The sequence below is a fragment of the Erpetoichthys calabaricus genome, chromosome 5, assembly GCF_900747795.2.
Source record: "Erpetoichthys calabaricus chromosome 5, fErpCal1.3, whole genome shotgun sequence".
NCBI lineage: Eukaryota > Metazoa > Chordata > Cladistia > Polypteriformes > Polypteridae > Erpetoichthys > Erpetoichthys calabaricus.
This window is the reverse complement of record NC_041398.2, coordinates 20,634,266-20,652,395: the sequence shown is the minus strand read 5'-3', so window position 1 is coordinate 20,652,395 and position 18,130 is coordinate 20,634,266. Positions and strand designations below refer to the sequence as shown.

Sequence of the window (18,130 nt, the reverse complement as noted above, 5' to 3'; positions counted from 1 at the left end):
GCATCAGAATGGGGAAGGAAGGGGATTTAAGGGACTTTGAATGTGGCATGGTTGGTGCTCCGATTATTTCAGAAACTGCTGATCTACTGGGATGTTCACACACAACCATCTCTAGGGTTTACAAAGAATGGTCTGAAACAGGGAAAATATAAAGTGAGTGGCAGTCCTCTGGGTGAAAACACCTTGTTGATGGCAGAGGTCAAAGGAGATTGGCCAGACTGGTCCGAGCTGATAGAAAGGCAACAGGAACTCAAATAAGCACTCATTACAAGCGAGGTCTGCAGAAGAGCAGCTCTGAACACACAACACGTCAAACCTTGAAGAAGGTGGGCTACAGCAGCAGGAGACCCCACCAGGTGCCTCTCCTGTCAGCTAAGAACAGGCAACTGAGGCTACAATTCACACGGGCTCACAAAAATTGGTCAATAGAAGAATGGGAAAATGTTGGTGAAAGCAGGGATTCATCCTGCCTTGTATCAACGTTTCAGGTTGTTGTTGGTGGTGTGATGGTGTAGGGGATATTTTCTTGGCACATTTTGGGCCCCTTAGTACCAACTGAGCATCGTTTAAATGCCTCAGCCTACCTGAGGAGGCAGCGGTGGGTCTCATGATATGCTAACGGTCTGCTTCTTCCTCCACCTCATCCCCGTGTTCATCTCTGTTGCTGCATGCAGCGACGCTTACTTTGAAATGCTCCTTGAAATCAGAGCTGGTAAGCCACGTCTTGCCTGCAAAAGCAACTGAAATGCCCACAGCCTATCTGAGTATTGTTACTGACCACGTCCATCACTTTATGACCACAGTGTACCCATCTTATGATGGCTCCTTCCAGTAGGACAACACACCACGTCACAAAGCTCAAAATATCATCATGACAACATGACAAGGAGTTCACTGGACTCCAATGGCCTCCACAGTCACCAGATCTCAATCCAATAGAGCATCTTTGGGATGTCATGAAACGGGAGAGTCGCATCATGGATGTGCAGCTGACAAATGTGCAGCAACTGTGTGATGCTGTCAAATCAATATGGACCACAATCCTGGAGGAATATTTCCAGCACCTTGTTGAGTCTATGCCATGAAGAATTACAGAAGTTTTGAATGCAAAAGGGGGATCAACCGTGTACTAGCAAAGTGTACCTAATAACCTGGCTGGTAAGTGTATTTTATATCTATCTATATCTCTATATCTCTGTCTCTCTATCTCTACATCTCTCCATCATCTCTCTATCTCTCTAACTATATCTCTATATCTTTATCTATATCTCTATCTCTCCATCGCTCTCTATATCTATCTCTCTATATCTCTCTATATTTATATCTCTATATCTATCTCTAACTATATCTCTATCTTTATATCTATCTATATCACAGGTGTCAAACTCTGGCCCGCGGGCCAAATTTGGCCCGCCGTGTAATTTCATTTGGCCCGTGGGGCAATATCAAATTAACATTAGAGCTGGCCCACCGGTATTATACAGCGGCGGTGTTGCTGTAACACCGCATTCACTGCGAATACTACAAATCCCATAATGCTCTGCGGTTGTTTTGGCGTGCCAGCTTTGTGTCAGTAGATTTCTAGCAAGCAGAGTTCTTTCCAGACGTGCTGCGGCCCAATACTACAACTCTAGGTGTCACTGTTTTACCCCTACCAAAAATGACGAAAAGGAAGGGAGAAAACAGAACTTTTCGGGACAGGTGGGAGACAGAATATATGTTTACGTATCTGAAAGACAGACCTGTTTGTCTCGTTTGTGGAGCCAACATGTCGGTACCTAAGGAGTACAACCTTAGGCGACACTATGAAACGAAACATCAGGACATGTACAAGGACCTGGACACGACTCAAAGGAGCCAGAAAGTAGAGGAGATGAAGAGAGGGTTGGTTTCACAACAAAATATGTTCAAAAAAGCCACAGCACAAAACGAGGCTGCTGTAAAGGCGAGTTATATCGTGGCAGAAGAAATCGCCAAATCAACCCGATCCTTTAATGAGGGAGAATTTATTAAAAAGATAATGCTGAAAGTTTGTGACCAAGTGTGCCCAGAGAAAAAACAGGCCTTTTCAAACGTAAGCCTGAGCAGGAACACAATAGCGGAGCGCATATGTGATCTTGCCACCAATCTGCATGACCAGCTGATGGAAAAGGGGAAAGATTTTGTTTCTTTTTCCCTCGCTGTGGACGAGAGCACTGACGCGTCTGATACTGCGCAGCTGTCAGTCTTCATCCGCGGTGTCGACTCAAAAAAGTGTGTTACGGAGGAGCTTTTGGGATTTAAATCCATGCATGGCACAACCACAGGGACGGACATTTTTGAGGAGGTTTGCAAATGTGTAACTGAAATAAACCTGCCGTGGGATAAACTCGTGGGATTAAGCACTGATGGTGCGCCAGCGATGAGTGGTAAAAAGAATGGTCTGGTGGGCAGGATGCGTGAAAAGATGCGGGAAGAGAACTGTGCAGGTGAGCTATCGGTTTATCACTGCATTATACATCAAGAGTCACTGTGTGCTAAAGCCCTAAAGATGGAACGTTATGACCACAGTAACACAAGTTGTTAACTTTATAAGAGCCAAAGGTCTGAATCACCGCGAGTTTAAGTCTTTTCTGGAAGAGTTTGGTTCGGAACACACAGACGTGCCGTATCACACAGAGGTGAGATGGTTAAGCCGCGGAAAAGTACTGAACAGATTTTTCGAGCTGCGTGAAGAAATATGTCAGTTTCTGCAAAGCAAAGGGAAGGACACAGCAGAACTCCAGGAGCAAAAGTTTATGTGTGAGCTGGCCTTTCTGTCTGACATCGCAAGCCATCTTGATGCGCTGAACCTGCAGCTACAGGGGCGGGGCCGCATCATCACCGAGATGTACTCGTCAGTGAAAGCTTTTAAAGCTAAACTCTGCCTGTGGGAGAATCAGCTGCTGCAAGGAAACCTTGGCCATTTCCCCTGTTGCCAAACCATAAATACGCAGATCTCTACCGCCGTGTGCGCACAGTTTGCTGAAAAACTCAGTGTACTCGGCGCTGAGTTTAACCGACGATTTGGCGACTTTGATGGTCAGAAATGGAGATTTGAACTGCTTAGTAATCCCTTCGCAGTCGATGTGGAAAAAGCACCAACTAACATTCAAATGGAGCTGATTGAACTCCAGTGTGATGACACGCTGAAGTCAAAGTATGATGCTGTTGGCACCGCACAGTTTCCACAACACATCCCTGACACAATGCCTCAGCTCCGCACCCAAGCTGCTCAATTGCTCTCCATGTTCGGCAGCACTTACCTATGTGAGCAACTTTTCTCCTCAATGAAGATGACGAAAACATCTCACAGGGCACGTCTCACTGATGAACACCTTCGTTCGATAATGAAGGTTGCCTCAGCTCAAAGCCTGAGCCCCGACACTGATGAACTAGCATCCAAGAAAAGATGCCAGGTGTCTGGCTTGAACACACCATGTTAGATCAGTGTGTCGCAAACTGAACAGTAAAAAGGCCTGAATGATTGATTTATGTATTAGCCAGTGGAAAAAGTTAATGTTGATATTTAGCAAATTGAAAAGAGGCATTCATTTTTTATTTAAATGTTATTTAATATGCCATTGATGTTTCTTCGTTTGTTCTTTGACAGTTGATTTTGCACTATTAAGTTAAGTTAAGCTATAAGCATGGCTTGTTCCATATTCAGTGTTAAAGCAAATCAGTGTAGCAAACTGAGCAAAAACATTTTATTCATGCACTCTTCTCTTGCTACTTCAAGGCTTGAATGTTTGATTCATTCATTATTGTTATTTTGTTTTCAAATGTATTTATTAGCCTGTGGAAAAAAGTTTATTTTGATATTTACCTCAGAAGGCTGCAAATAGAAAAGAGGCATTCAATTTTTATATTTAAACATGAAACTCGGGTTTGCATGTCATTATAAAGTTATATAAGCCTTGCTTGTTCAATTTTCAACGCAAAACTTGTTTGGGTGCCTATTAAAAGGTAATTTTTTTCAACCTTGGCCTGCGGCTTTGTTCAGTTTTAAATTTTGGCCCACTCATTATTTGAGTTTGACACCCCTGATCTATATCTCTAACTATATCTCTATATTTATATCTCTATCTCTCCATCTCTCTCTCTCTTTATATCTCTATATCTTTATACATCTATCTCTATATATCTAACTATAAGTCTATATCTCTAACTATATCTCTATATTTACTGTATATCTCTCCATTTCTGTCTCTCTTTATATCTCTAGATCTCTAACTATATCTCTATATATCTATCCATATCTCTCTCAATATCTCTAACTAAATCTTTATATTTACTATATATCTCTATATCTCTCTCTTTATATCTCTATATCTCTCTGTATCTGTATCTCTATCTCTCTACATCTCTATTTCTCTATATATCTATCTATATCTCTATCTCTAATTATAACTCTATATCTCTCTATATTTATATCTATATCTCTCCATCTCTCTCTAACTATAACTCTATATCTCTATATTTACTGTATATCTATATCTCTCCATCTATCTGTCTCTCTTTATATCTCTATATCTCTAACTATATCTCTATATCTCTCTACATCTCTATATCTAACTATATCTCTCCATCTCTCTCTCTTTATATTTCTACATATCTCTCTACATCTCTATATCTTTATCTATATCTACAACTCTATATCTCTAACTATATCTCTATATTTATATCTCTATATCTCTCCATCTCTCTCTATATCTCTCTACATCTCTAACTATAACTATAACTCTATATTTATATCTCTATATCTCTCTATATATCTCTATAGAGATATATCTCTATATCTCTCATCTCATCTCTAACTATATCTCTATATTTATATCTCTGTCTCTCTGACTATATCTCTACTGTATCTCTAACTATCTCTCTCAGATCATAGAATGGTTGAAATAGTTTACTGTCAAATAAATGCAAAGAGTACGCGACACGTGTTTCGCCGTCATTCTGGGCTCATCAGGCGTAGACACTCCACTGCACTCCCTCTCGACAGTAAACTATTTCAACCATTCTATGATCTGCTCCTCACAAACTGAGGGCACCGTGGCGGATGTTAGCAGATTGCTGGCCAACCACAAGCGTTACCTGGTAGGTAACCACCCATATAATCAGATTGTGACACAGACTTCGAATGCCATGAATGTAATTACCCCGATCTACATGCTGTCTAATAAACGAACCACACGCCGTGGCGCAACGTTAGGGGCATCGCCTCTGGCGCTGAGGTCCGATTCCCGAGAGGGAGTGCAGTGGAGTGTGTACGCCTGATTAGCCCAGAATGAGGGCGAAACACGTGTCGCGTACTCTTTGCATTTATTTGACAGTAAACTATTTCAACCATATATATTATATATATATATATATATATATATATATAGATAGATAGGATAGATAGGATAGATAGGATAGATAGGATAGATAGGATAGATAGATAGATAGATAGATAGATAGATAGATAGATAGATAGATAGATAGATAGATAGATAGATAGGATAGATAGGATAGATAGAGAGAGAGAGAGAGAGAGAGAGAGAGAGAGAGAGAGAGAGAGAGAATCTCTATCACTTTTGGTTTAGTGACAGCTGCAATCTCTAACAAACATATTCCCAGGAAGTGTGTGCCCCCTGCTGGATTCAGCCACGCATGTCACACACACACACTTTTTTTTTTTCCTGGTCTCGGTGCCACTGCATTGTCTTATTTTGTTGACATTTACCATCACTGTGGTGGAGTAACAGAGAACACCTGGAGGGGGAAATGACCTTCAGGAATGACAATCCAGACGTGAATTTGGGGTTCCATCCTTTGCTGTGATTTATTTGATAAAGTTGGAATGCCTTTAAAACCCAATTTATACTTAAAACTTCACCCATCCACCATGCTGTGAAAAAGTATTTGCCCCATTCCTAATCTGCACTGCTTTCTCTCATTCACAACACTCGTTTCTGATCTCCAAGCAGAATTTACAGAATACAAAAGACAACCCAAGTAAGCACAATACATGTTTTTTTACATAATTTGGATTACTGAAGGAAAAAAAAAAGTCTACTAAGACCTACATCACCCATGTGGAAAAGCAATTACCCCCTTAGTCACTCACTCAACCAATGAACCACCTTTCAGTGATAACGGGTGAAATGAGACTAAATACAGCCCAGCTCGATGGGTGCCAGTCCTTTGGAATCTGAACATCACTTCAACAGAACCTTTCCAGTAATGAGAAGTAAGTTGGCTAAAAGGTCTCCACAAGCAGGACTCCATGCTTCAGAGAGAGAGACAAGCTAGAAGCACAGGCTGATAGAGCGCATTGCTGCACCCAACACATGACAAACCAACTCAGGATCCCAGATTAGGACCCGAGTGCTGCCATACAACATGTGACACCTCAGCACCACACTGAACAGTGTGAAGTTTTTTATGGTGGCTGGAGTGCCAATTCTGCCACCAACCCTCAGGTTTTTCACTGCAGGTTGGAGGGCCTACATGCAGGGATGGATGCAGATTAACGTTTACCCAGGACAGAGCAATTGCAGGTTAAGGGCCTTGCTCGAGGGCCCAACGTAGTAGAGTCACTTTTGGTGTTTACGAGGATTCGAGCCAGCAACCTTCCAATTGCCAGAGCAGATCCATAGCCTCAGAGCCACCACTCAGTGCCTCGAGCAAAAGAAATTCTAGAAGACCCAAGAAAGAAAGATACTGAAGCATAGCAGTCAGGAAAGGGTCACAGGGCAACCTCCAAAACCCTGGGGGGCTCCAGTGAACCACCATGAGAGCCAATCGTCTCCAAAAGGAGAAAACTAAGAGCAGTGGGAAATCTACCCAGGAGTGGTCGGCCTAGAACAGGGGTGGGCAATGTCAGTCCTGGAGGGTCGCAGTGGCTGCAGGTTATTTGGTTTCAACCCAATTTCTTAACGAGAAGTCAGTTATTGCTGATGAAGCACTTATTGCTCAAAGTGACCTTCTGATGCTTCATAGTAGTGGTCTCGCATGTAAAGGTTCCCCACTGTCAGAGCCATTTGCTAGTTAGTGAGGTTATGTCAAGTTGATAGAAGTATTTGCTTAGTTATGTTAAACTAGCTGTGTAAGCCCATGATGTAGAAAGTCTGGAGTCCTAGAAACTACTGAAATCGTCAGAAAAAAAATCAAAATGTAGAGATGTCAGGTAATTGAAAGGAATGCCTCTGGGCGTCTCTCTCTCTCTCCTTGGAGGATTCGTTTTGCTGATGTGCTCACCTCGCTTGTGTTTCTGTGGATACCATTTTGCCGATGTTAGCAGCTAAGTGACTTTGTCTTTCACTTCTGAGGTTTTGTTTTGCTGGCATGCTGGCCCCGCTTGTGTCATTAGCGGCTAAGCGAGTTTTCAGTTTCCTCAGAGGAGGAGCCATTACCCCGAATCCACCTCTCACTTCCGGGCAGACAGACACACACACTTCCACGCGTAGACATTTATATACAAGACTAGGGGGCTCCACCCCCTGCTCGCTTTGCTCGCCCACCCCCGGGTTTGGCTTACCGGATATACAATTTATTTTCATAGGAATTGTTACATACAGTTAGGTCCATAAATATTTGGACAGAGACACCTTTTTTCTCATTTTGGTTCTGTACATGACCACAATGAATTTGAAATGAAACAACTCCGATGCAGTTGAAGTGCAGACTTTCAGCTTTAATTCAGTGGGGTGAACAAAACGATTGCATAAAAATGTCAGGCAACTAAAACATTTTTTGAACACAATCCCTTCATTTCAGGGGCTCAAACGTAATTGGACAATTGACTCTTTGGCTATTTCATGGGCAGGTGTGGGCAAGTCTCTCATTATGTCCTTATCAATGAAGCAGATAAAAGGCCTGGAGTTGATTTGAGGTGTGGTGCTTGCATGTGGAAGATTTTGCTGTGAACAGACAACATGCGGTCAAAGGAGCTCTCCATGCAGGTGAAAGAAGCCATCCTTAAGGTGTGAAAACAGAAAAAACCCATCTGAGAAATTACTACAATATTACGAGTGGCAAAATCTACAGTTTGGTACATCCTGAGAAAGAAAGCAAGCACTGGTGAACTCAGCAACGCAAAAAGACCTGGACGTCCACGGAAGACAACAGTGGTGGATGATCGCAGAATCATTTCCACGGTGAAGAGAAACCCCTTCACAACAGCCAACCAAGTGAACAACACACTCCATGGGGTCTGTGTATCGATATCCAAGTCTACCATAAAGAGAAGACTGCATGAAAGTAAATACAGAGGGTGCAGTGCAAGGTGCAAGACACTCATAAGTCTCAAGAATAGAAAGGCGAGATTGGACTTTGCTAAAGAACATCTAAAAAAGCCAGCACAGTTCTGGAAAAACATTCTTTGGACAGATGAAACCAAGATCAACCTCTACCAGAATGATGTCAAGAAAAAAGTATGGAGAAGGCGTGCATGGCTGCCAGTGGCACTGGGACACTAGTGTTTATTGATGATGTGACACAGGACAGAAGCAGCCGAATGAATTCTGAGGTGTTCAGAGACATACTGTCTGCTCAAATCCAGCTAAATGCAGCAGTCAAATTGATTCATGATACAGATGGACAATGACCCAAAACATACAGCCAAAGCAACCCAGGAGTTTATTAAAGCAAAGAAGTGGAACATTCTGGAATGGCCAAGTCAGTCACCTGATCTTAACCCAACTGAGCAGGCATTTCACTTGTTGAAGACTAAACTTCAGACAGAGAGGCCAACAAACAAACAACAACTGAAAGCCGCTGCAGTAAAGGCCTGGCAGAGCATTAAAAGGAGGAAACCCAACATCTGGTGATGTCCAGGAGTTCAAGACTTCAGGCTGTCATCGCCAGCAAAGGGTTTTCAACCAAGTATTAGAAATGAACATCTGATTTCCAGTTATTTAATTTGTCCAATCAGGCCTGGCCTTAGGCATAAGAGAAGTAGGCGACCGCCTAGGGCCCCAGCGTCCGGGGGGCCCCGGATCGACGGCGGCCAGGCCCCCGGCCCGCCCCTCCCCTCACATGTTTAACAGTTCAAACTGGCTAAATTGTAGCAGTTAACTACTCCGGGGCAATGACCTCGTAACGTTACAAGAAAACGTCTCCTTGGTCTAATTTTCACGCATTTCGCAGAGATCCAGGGGGGCTCCGCACCCCTCAGGGGGCCCCTGGACCCCCCTTTTGCCTAGGGCCCCATAATACCTAAGACCGGGCCTGGTCCAATTACTTTTGAGCCCCTGAAATGAAGGGATTGTGTTCAAAAAATGCTTTAGTTGCCTCACATTTTCATGCACAGGTCCTCACAGGTGGCGCAGTGGTAGTGCTGCTGCTTTGCAGTAAGGAGACTGTGGAAGATTGTGGGTTTGTTTCTCGGTTCCTCCCTGTGTGGATAGCGCTTTGAGTACTGAGAAAAGCGCTATATAAATGTAATGAATCATTATTATTATTATTATTATGCAACCGTTTTGTTCACCCCACTGAATTAAAGCTGAAAGTCTGCACTTCAACTGCATCCGAGTTGTTTCATTTAAAATTCATTGTGGTAATGTACAGAACCAAAATGAGAAAAAACTTGTCTCTGTCCAAATATTTATGGACCGAACTATATGTATTATTTTCACTTGAACTCTTTTAGGTCGGATGTTGAGAGGACGAGTTGAGTGTGCATGTCATAGATAGATAGAATAGATAGATTAGATAGAGAGATAGATAGATACTTTATTAATCCCAAGGGGAAATTCGCCTGCGGTGGGTTGGCACCCTGCCCGGGATTGGTTCCTGCCTTGTGCCCTGTGTTGGCTGGGATTGGCTCCAGCAGACCCCCGTGACCCTGTGTTCGGATTCAGCGGGTTGGAAAATGGATGGATGGATGGAAATTCGCATATTCCAGCAGCAGCATACTGATAATAACAATATTAAATTAAACAGTGATAACAAGGCAGGTATACACACAGAAAATAACTTTGTATAATGTTAACGTTTATCCCCCCAGGTGGAATTGAAGAGTCGCATAGTGTGGGGGAGGAACGATCTCCTCAGTCTGTCAGTGGAGCAGGACGGTGACAGCAGTCTGTCACTGAAGCTGCTCCTCTCTCTGGAGATGACACTGTTCAGTGGATTCTCCATGATTGATAGGAGCCTGTTGAGTGCCCATTGCTCTGCCATGGATGTCAAACTGTCCAGCTCCATGCCTACAATAGAGCCTGCTTTCCTCACCAGTTTGTCCAGGCATGAGGCGTCCTTCTTCTTAATGTTGCCTCCCCAGCACACCACCACGTAGAAGAGGGCTCTGATCCAAGGGTTGAGGGCGACAATCAGCTGTTAATGACGACAAAACTCACTGTCACGTCACAGGCATTCCCTCTCTGCTCAGAGGAATGTTAGACTCATAGAGTCGACATCTAATCCTTGCGTGTGCGTGAGTAACGAAATGTAAACAAATGTAAACAAAGGCAAGATGGCATCGACATCTCATGAGGGAGCAAAGCGAGTGCAGAAAAGAAAATACTCAACGCAATCGCAAACGATGTTTTTGCACCTTATCGCCAAGTTGGACTCTGATTTTTAAGAATCTGATTTTGTTGACAGTGATCAGGAGATCGAGCAAGAGAGTGAGGAACTGGCATTGGCTGATCGGCTGCCAGCTAGGTGCATTCGCACAGCTGACGCACCTACGGCAAGGTTCACGTGGGAGGAATACCCAGACATTGATCTGTGGGAGCCAAACTGGCTTCCGGACTTCACAAGATGGCATGGCTTGCTGCTGGACACGACAGATCACCAGCTGCTGGACTACTTCAGGCTGCTCTCTCCTGATGCTGCTTTTCAGCTACTGTCAGACGAGACACACAGGTATGCAGAGCAATTTTTTGAATCGCGGGCTGCGCTTGCACTGCATTCTCGTTTTTCAAAGTGGAAACCCACAACAAAAGACGAGATGAAGTGCGCTGTGGCATTACAAATAGAGATGGGACAGAACTGGTGATATAACTTCAGGGAGCATTGGTCCAAATGTGCTTTGTCCCCTGGTGGCTTTGGACAGGTTATGCAGCGTGATGATAGGTACGTGATGCTGCAAAGTTTTATTCACTTCTGTAATAAACAGAAGCAAATCCCAAGGTGTGAGCCAGGCTATAACGCCATGCATAAAGTTCAGCCCCTGCTTGACATTGTGGAACCAACATAGAAACAATTTGATCAGCCTGGCCGTGATTTGTCTGTGTATGAATCTATGATAAAATACAAGGGGCGCCTTTTTTTTCTGCCAATATATGCCAAACAACCCCACAAAGTATGACATAAAGGATTTTGTACTGGCAGAAGCAAACACTGGTTTCTGCCTGAAAGTAATTACATATACAGGAAAGTATTTCTTACAAAGAGAGAACTGTCCCTCGACAAGGCAGGTTGTGCTGGAGCTGCTTCAGGGCTATGAACATTTGGGTCATGTTGTGTACATTTGGATAATTTTTACACATCACCAGAAGTGTTCATGGAGCTACAGAGCAGGGGGATTGGAGCTTGTGGCACAGTGAGGGTGAACAGGAGACACAGGCCTTCACAGGCTGAAGATAAAAAGAGGCGACAATACGGTTTTCATGCTTGCGGAAAACTTGGTGGCAGTGGCATGACACGATGTCAAAGGGTGACTTGTCTCTCTACAGTACACACTAACAATATATGTGATAAAGTGCAGCAACAGACAATTGAAATGGAGGCACCAAAGCAACACGTATTGTAAGGAGTGCAATGTGGCAATGACTGAAATTGGCTGCTTTGAGCGAGATCAGACTTTACTGTGTAACATTTATGTGAAGTCATAGAGTATGCAGGCTCATACAACATGCAAGGCAGTAACATTTGTCAAAAGTAAATATTTTTTGCTGATTTGATATGTTAAACAATTGCTTTGTGTTCTTTTTTTAAAAAAAAGTTAGTTTTTGGAAAAATATTCAGCCCTGGGAGAAAAGAAACCAAAAAAAAATTAGCCCTAAGAGAGTTAAAACTTTAGTAAAAACAATAATTTGAACAAACTTTTCATCAAGATCTCATTGAATTTTGATCCCATGTTTGGACTTGCATCGTGACCACGCAACGAGTAACTTGCCCGTGAGTGAATTTCGTTTCTTTATCTCAAATAAATTACCCGACTTTCTCGAATGTTTGTCCCTGCTCTTTTTTCTCCGCTTAGTCGTTGACGTGTCATCGAGAATGTATAAAGTGATTGTCCTGATAAAATTTATAAGAGCTGAGCGTGCAGGAAGTGTGCCTGACAAAAGCATTCACACGACTGAGAGGTTAGATGACTGCGGTCTTGTTTGAAAATGGTTGTAAGTAGGGCGTGACTTGAAAAAATCTCATGTTAAAAGTCTCACGGGACTTCCTTCCAAAATGTCACGTCTCGCCCCAAGATTATTTTATTATAATAGAGAGATGTTTGTCTATACTCTATATTAGTGAATAGTCTATGAGAAGTTCTTATAACCCCGCAAGCTGAATTGAGTCGGTGTACTCTAACTGTTTCTTGTCCCTCTAACTGCAGATTAGTCTCAGTTAGTGACCTTCCTTGCCGAAAGTAAGGCGTGGAGGGCACACGGTTTCAAAGTGCGCCTTACCGTGCCCAGTTGTATGTAACGTGATGAGCTCTACTGAACGTGCAGCGCCGTATGTTTAGCACGTACTGAAGGTGAAGTAAAGCATCCCTTAGTATAGAAAACAACTAAAGTTTACCAAGAAAAGGCTAAGTTTAGGGAAGACACATTTTTCCCCCATTGTTTTTGCTTTTTATTCTACGCGTGTAACAGCCTTTTTCTTTATTCCTGTGTAGACTGTTTGCTTTGAATTTTCCCTAAACATTTTAAAATGAACTTTTTGGACTGAGAAGTTTCTTTCGGGCACGTGCTTGATCCTGCCTTACCTTCCGGCATCCCATTCCCAATTCCACCTACTAAAAAAGCAAAGACCACGAAACCTTAACAGAATTGTGAATGTTCTCACCATTATATTCTCCTATATAGAATTACATTACTTACTCATTCCCACACTCCTAGAGGACTTCTGCTCTTCTCCTTTACTCCTGTTTCCTTCACCGATTCTCACGTCAATTTCAGAGAACTCCGATTTCATTTCCACAGATTTGTGCTGGGAGGCCAGATGTCCAGTATTAGTGAACCAGGACTGTAAACTGGAATGAGATTCTTCACAGATATCTTTCTTGAAAATAGTTCCAATCTCGTGCTTTTGCAGCTCAAGACTGACTGACAAATCCTCAGATTCCTCGACTTTAATGTCGACAGTACCCTCCTCTAACTCCTCTTCTTTAAAAACGGAAATTCTTCCCTCACAATCCTCCGCCTTCACGCACACATCTGCTGGTGCCGCCCACTCACAGACCTCTTGTTTAATGTGTGCCAGCCTTTCACCCATAGCTTCATTATCAACTGAGGCCATCATCTATGTAAAACTCTTCTCTCTTCACTCAGGTGTCTGCTTTTCTCTTCTACAATGTCCTTCTCACATAGACAACCCTGGCTTGGAGGCCATTAGACATCTCACTGAATGGCCAGGTGAACTGGGAAGGAGGCTCCTTTGCACTGTGAAATAAAAATGAGATAATTACTTAAAATACTTGTCAAAAATAACTTGAGCACATTTCGGGATTAATGACTAGACAGGCATAGAAAAGTACCAAGTACAGTCTTAAAAGGTGCCAGAATGGTTCTTCAGAGCAATGCCAAAAGAGAACCATTTTTTGTTCCAAAAACACCCATCCAGACGAACATTCCATAATCCATACAGTAAATAATTCTTACTACTCACTCTTTTTGTGCGTTCTACTTTATCACACTTTCAGTATGACCGGCAAACACTATTGGAATTACGTTCATCAGCCAGTTTGGATTTTACAACAGTTTTTGATATCGCGGACGCTGTACTGCCTGGAGCCTTTTGCTTACTCGCGCGACGCCGAAGGAAAACAAAGAGGGGGAAACGCGCCGGAGTTCTGTGCCGAACCCGACAGAGGAACAACAAGCCTCCTCTGCCTAGCATCCTGCTCGCTAATGTTCAGTCTCTGGACAACAAATTAGATGAGCTGCGCGCACGGATAAAGCACCAGAAAGACATCACGAACTGCTGCGTTTTGGCGTTCACAGAGACGTGGTTGGAGCCCAGCGTACCTGACTGCGCAGTCACACCAGACGGGTTCACAGTTTATCGGGGAGACAGAACAAAGGACTCAGGCAAGTCAAGGGGAGGGGGTGTGTGCTTTATGGTTAACTCTTCATGGGCTACGGATGTGTGTGTCTTAAAAACACACTGCTCACCGGTTCTTGAGCTGCTGACCATTAAAGTTAGACCCTTTTACCTCCCGAGGGACTTCAGTTCAGTTCTCCTTTCAGTTGTTTACATCCCCCCACAAGCTGATAAAGCTTCAGCTATGGATGAACTGTATGATGTTATCAGTGGACTAGAGAACGCTAACTCAGAAGCAGCATTTATTGTGTTGGGAGACTTTAACAGAGCAAACATGAAGTAAGTTCTCCCTAGATACTATCAGCACATCTCTCCCCCCACAAGAGGTGATCAAACACTGGATCATTGTTACACCTTATTCAAGGACTCCTACAAATCTCTCCCTCGACCAGCTTTTGGAAAATCAGACCATTGCTCTATATTGCTGCTGCCTGCATATAAACAAAGACTTAAGCAGGAAAAACCGGTTTACAGGAACATCTACAAATGGGACAGTGAAGCTGAGGGGGTCTTACAGGACTGCTTTGAAACAACTGATTGGGAGATGTTTGAGGATGCAGCTGATGGCAACATCAATGAATTCACAGACTCTGTCACAGGATATATCAGCAAGTGCATTGACGATGTTGTCACTAAAACCACCGTTTGCATATATCCTAACCAGAAACCCTGGGTAAATAGGGAGATCCGGGCTAAGCTCAAGGCGCGGACCTCTGCCTTTGGCTCAGGGGACTCTGATGCATACAAAGCAGCCAGATACGACCTCCGGAGGTCCATCAAGAAGGCCAAACGGGACTACAGGGACAAAGTGGAGTCAAGCTACCACAGCTCTGACACCAAGCGCCTGTGGAATGGACTGTGCTGCATCACTGACTATAAAAAGAAAAACACATTCAGTGTTCAGCCCACTGCATGTCTTGCAGACGAGCTCAACACTTTCTATGCTCGTTTTGATGCAGCCAACAAAGAACACGTGCTATATCCTCAAGGGGGCAGTGAGTCTGTCACTCTGATCCTTGAAACGTCTGATGTGAGAAGGTCCTTCAAAAAGGTCAATCCTCGCAAAGCTCCGGGACCAGATGGCATCCCAGGCCGTGCCCTCAGGGCGTGTGCTGACCAGTTAGCAGGTGTGTTCACCAAAATTTTCAATCTCTCCCTGAGGCAATCAGTGGTCCCCACTTCCTTCAAGGCATCCACCATCATTCCTGTCCCAAAGAAACCGGTGGTCTCCTGTCTGAATGACTATCGCCCGGTTGCACTGACATCGGTCATTATGAAGTGCTTCGAGCAACTAGTCAAAGGTTACATCTGCTCCTCCCTCCCTGACACGCTGGATCCTCTCCAATTTGCTTACAGAGCAAACAGATCGACAGAGGATGCCGTTGCGCTAACAATAAACATTGCCCTCACCCACCTGGAAAGAGGAAATACATATGTAAGAATGCTGTTCATAGATTACAGCTCGGCATTCAACACCATCATCCCCTCAAAACTCGTCTTGAAGCTTGACGACCTTGGGTTGGGGACGACCATCTGCAGATGGATTTTCTCTTTCCTCACAAACAGGTCCCAGGTGGTGAGAGTCGGCAAACACACATCCTCATCACTCATTTTAAACACAGGAGCGCCGCAGGGCTGTGTGCTTAGCCCCCTCCTGTATTCCTTGTTCACCCATGACTGTGTTGCAAAACACGGCACAAACACCATCACCAAGTTTGCAGACGACACAACCATCATAGGCCTTATCACTGACAATGATGAGACGGCCTACAGAGAGGAGGTGCTGGCATTGAGTAATTGGTGCCTAGATAACAACTTGTCTCTTAATGTCAGCAAAATCAAGGAGATGATTGTGGACTATCGAAAACAACAAGGCAGAGAACACCAGGCCATCTACATCAGTGGCATAGAAGTTGAAAGGGTCAACAGCTTCAAGTTCCTCGGAGTAAACATCACCAAGGATCTCTCGTGGACCCTTCACATAGACACTGTGGTCAAGAAAGCTCACCAGCGGCTCTACTTCCTGAGGAGGCTGAGGAAGTTTGGCATGAATGCCAACATCACCTCAAACTTTTACAGGAGTGTGGTCGAGAGTCTGCTAACGGGCTGCATTACCGTCTGGTATGGGAGCTGCTCTGCCAGCAGCCGGAAATCACTACAGAGAGTGGTGAAGGCAGCAGAGCACATCACGGGCAAGAGTCTTCCTGCCATTGAAGACATTTACCTCCATCGGTGCTTGCGTAAGACAAGCAGCATCATAAAGGACCACAGCCATCCAGCACGCCAGCTGTTCTCCTTGTTACCGTCCGGCAGACGATACAGGAGACTTAAGAACAGCTTTTACCACCAGGCCATTCGACTCCTCAACAGCAACACCTGAACACTTACACACACTTACATTACATCTACATTGCACTACTCACACACAAACTGTACCTGCACACACTCTGAATACTGACTGGAACATGCATCTGCACTTTATGGAATATGCATCTGCACTTATAAAACATTATCTGTGCAATAACTGTCATTTGTACTTGCTGCTCATTCAACTCATATCGCTCTATAACTTCTTTTAAAACATACACATTTTATTTTATATGACTTGTCTATTTTTAACTTGTAATCTTTTTTTAAGCTTTATTGGATCTAGGCTGAGTGACTTGTTTTTCTCGTCATACACATTTCATTGTATGTTGACCCTGTGTTAACCTATATATGACAAATAAACCTAAACCTAAACCTAACCATGAACAGATGGGAGAAATAACAATGGCTTACAGTTTTAAAAGGACTCTTCCTGCATATAACACAACAAGCCAAGTCCAAGTTTTCATAATCTATTAGCGTGCTATTAGGTAGCCTACTATACATTAAAGATTATACACACACACACACACTTATATATACAGTACTGTGCAAAAGTTTTAGGCAGGTGTGAAAAAATGCTGTAAACAAAGAATGCTTTCAAAAATGGAAGTGTTAATCGTTCATTTTCATCAATCAACAAAATGCAGTGAATGAACAAAAGAGAAATCTAAATCAAATCAATATTTGGTGTGACCACCCTTTGCCTTCAAAACAGCATCAATTCTTCTAGGTACACTTGCACACAGTTTATGAAGGAACTCGGCTGGTAGGTTGTTCCAAACATCTTGGAGAACTAACCCCAGATCTTCTGTGGATGTAGGCTTCCTCACATCCTTCTGTCTCTTCATGTAACCCCAGACACACTCGATGATGTTGAGATCAGGGCTCTGTGGGGGCCATACCATCACTTCCAGGACTTCTTGTTCTTCTTTATGCTGAAGATAGTTCTTAATGACTTTGGCTGTATATTTGGGGTCGTTGTCCTGCTGCAGAATAAATTTGGGGCCAATCATACGCCTCCCTGATGGTATTGTATGATGGATAAGTATCTGCCTGTATTTCTCAGCATTGAGAACACCATTAATCCTGACCAAATCTCCAACTCCATTTGCAGAAATGCAGCCCCAAATGTTCAAGGAACCTCCACCATGCTTCACTGTTGCCTGCAGACACTCATTATTGTACCACTCTCCAGCCCTTCGACAAACAAACTGCCTTCTGCTACAGCCAAATATTTCAAATTTTGACTCCTCAGTCCAGAGCACCTGCTGCCATTTTTCTGCCCCCCAGTTCCTATGTTTTCGTGCATACTTGAGTCGCTTGGCCTTGTTTCCACATCGGAGGTATGGATTTTTGGCTGCAACTCTTCCATGAAGACCACGTCTGGCCAGACTTCTCCGGACAGTAGATGGGTGTACCTGGGTTCCACTGGTGTCTGCCAGTTCTGAGCTGATGACACTGTATGGTGTACAGCACCTTCACC

General features: G+C 43.6%; 1 protein-coding gene across 1 annotated transcript in view; it reads right to left on the bottom strand.

Moving 5' to 3' along the window:
* The window catches only part of LOC114641652 (zinc finger protein 665-like), a 76,141-nt gene that overhangs the window by 4,494 nt on the left and 53,517 nt on the right, over positions 1-18,130 (bottom strand). Inside the window, exons 3-4 of the mRNA XM_051927764.1 lie at positions 13,541-13,616; positions 13,056-13,476 (exon numbers count right to left, since the gene is read on the bottom strand). Of these exons, the coding sequence (XP_051783724.1) occupies positions 13,056-13,476; positions 13,541-13,616 (497 nt within the window). The remainder of the gene's footprint in view (positions 1-13,055; positions 13,477-13,540; positions 13,617-18,130) is intronic.